At 38.0% G+C, this 1,800-nt stretch overlaps 1 protein-coding gene across 1 annotated transcript; it reads left to right on the forward strand.

Annotated features, from left to right (window-relative positions):
* On the forward strand, nt 1-1,800 carry LOC128602639 (uncharacterized). Its single transcript, XM_053616535.1, has 3 exons — nt 1-188; nt 784-1,116; nt 1,221-1,800. Exons 1-3 carry the CDS (start codon nt 143-145, stop codon nt 1,511-1,513), a joined length of 672 nt encoding a protein of 223 aa, XP_053472510.1. The 5' UTR covers nt 1-142; the 3' UTR covers nt 1,514-1,800.

Here is a 1,800-nt window from a genome sequence, read left to right on the forward strand (position 1 = left end):
GCTGACTAAGGCAGTTAATGTTCATTAAAACAGAAAGATAGGTTTATTTTGTATTTATAAGGATATTTTTGGTCTAAATTCTACACATGGTGGATCTTCAAGTGTTGGCTGTCTGAAGGCGGATGTCACCGTGTTGTACAGAATGTGGAGAGATATTACAGTAGCAGCGATCCTCATGTTACTGACAGGTAAACTTTTCCAATATTTCAGCTCTTTCTACTGTTTTTATGTGCTGTTGTGTCACTACTGCAACAGTTCAGAAAATCCTTCAACAGGTCTGTGTGTTCGGAAGTATTTTTATGAATTTGACAAGATTTAGGTGCAGAAAAGAACATTTGTAGGAAGTTGTAGAGTAAAAGACACAAGTTATAGATCAAGAAACCAAAAGAATTACTGCAAATTCTACTGAAACATACATATATCAATTCAGTATATTAAATTATTTTTACATTATCAAATCATTACTTTATGTTATGAATGTATTATATAATATATTAATGTCCTGCACCTCTCTTTTTCTGTGTGAGTTTATTTGTACTGTTTATTATATAAACCCAGATGAAGTTTATGAACAGTTTCAAACTGAGTTCTATTTTTATCGTCATTTTCATACGTCTTTGGCTCGATCGCTATGTGTGACTGAGGACAACAGCAGCAGCAGCAGCAGTGGTTAAAGCTGTGGTTATAGTGTTGCTGGTCAGAGTCATTGCTGTACGTGTTTAACTCACTTTACTGTGTGTGTGTGTGTGTGTGTGTGTGTGTGTGTGTGTGTGTGTGTTCCAGGAGTTCAGGCTCAGCACAGTGTAACTCTCTCCTCTCAGAGTCTCTGTGTTGTTACTGGATCTACAGTAAAAATCCCCTGTACATTTACACCTGGTCACTCCAGTGTCACACAGAGAGAGTGGTATCGAGTCCAGAGCTCTGAAGGAGAACCACGAGACCTGAGGAAAGATCCACAATACTCAGGACGAGTGTTTGTAAGCACAGTGACGTCTGACTGTGAGCTGACAGTGTGGAAAGTGAGAGTGAGTGACTCTGGAGTTTATAACTTCAGATTTAAAACATGGAGCAGTGACTGGATATCAGCCTCATCTGGAGTTCATCTGACTGTTATATGTAATACACACACACACACACACACACACACATTATTGTATAATATGCAGTGTGTATTCTAGGTATGTAGTATTTACAGAGTTTTGGTATATAATTGTGTGTAGACTTGCAGGTGAAGGTGGATCCTAACACTGTAGTACAGAGAGAAGTGAAAGTGACCTGTAGCTCCACCTGCAGCATCAACACAAGCCGTTTCTACTGGTACATGAATGACCATTACATCAGATATAGCAAAGACGCCTCCATTGTCCTCGACTTGACCAGTCCTTATGATGAAGTCAGCTACTCCTGTCAGGTGTATGAGAGTGAACACCGCTCTCCTCCAGTGTGTAAGTATCAGAGTAAATCTGTTCCTCAGCATCAAACTGAAACCAGTAACTCATATTGCTGTCATTAAATCATCATGCTTTGCTTATATCATTGTTTCTGAAATGGTGCCTTAATTTGAGAAAAGAAAGGTTTCTAAATCAGTGATGGTGTGGGATATCATTTAATACTTTAATGAATGATTTAGTAAATAATTTAATAATAGATCAGTTAATAAATTGTTGGTGCTGTACAACTGTAGTCAAAACACGTCACTTCCCTTCACAATTCCACCTCAGAATATTTGCCTCCATTTTCAGTAACACAGAGAATAAACACATCTGAGCTGCTAAGTGTTTATAAAACAGAAAATATGGA

The sequence above is a fragment of the Ictalurus furcatus genome, chromosome 27 (assembly GCF_023375685.1).
Source record: "Ictalurus furcatus strain D&B chromosome 27, Billie_1.0, whole genome shotgun sequence".
NCBI classification, from domain to species: Eukaryota; Metazoa; Chordata; class Actinopteri; order Siluriformes; family Ictaluridae; genus Ictalurus; species Ictalurus furcatus.

Coding starts and splice junctions, on each gene's coding strand:
- LOC128602639 (XM_053616535.1), top strand. CDS start 143: ATGTGGAGAGATATTACAGTAGCAGCGATCCTCATGTTACTGACAG. Junction 189..783: donor GATCCTCATGTTACTGACAG/GTAAACTTTTCC, acceptor TGTGTGTTCCAG/GAGTTCAGGCTCAGCACAGT. Junction 1,117..1,220: donor AGTTCATCTGACTGTTATAT/GTAATACACACA, acceptor AATTGTGTGTAG/ACTTGCAGGTGAAGGTGGAT.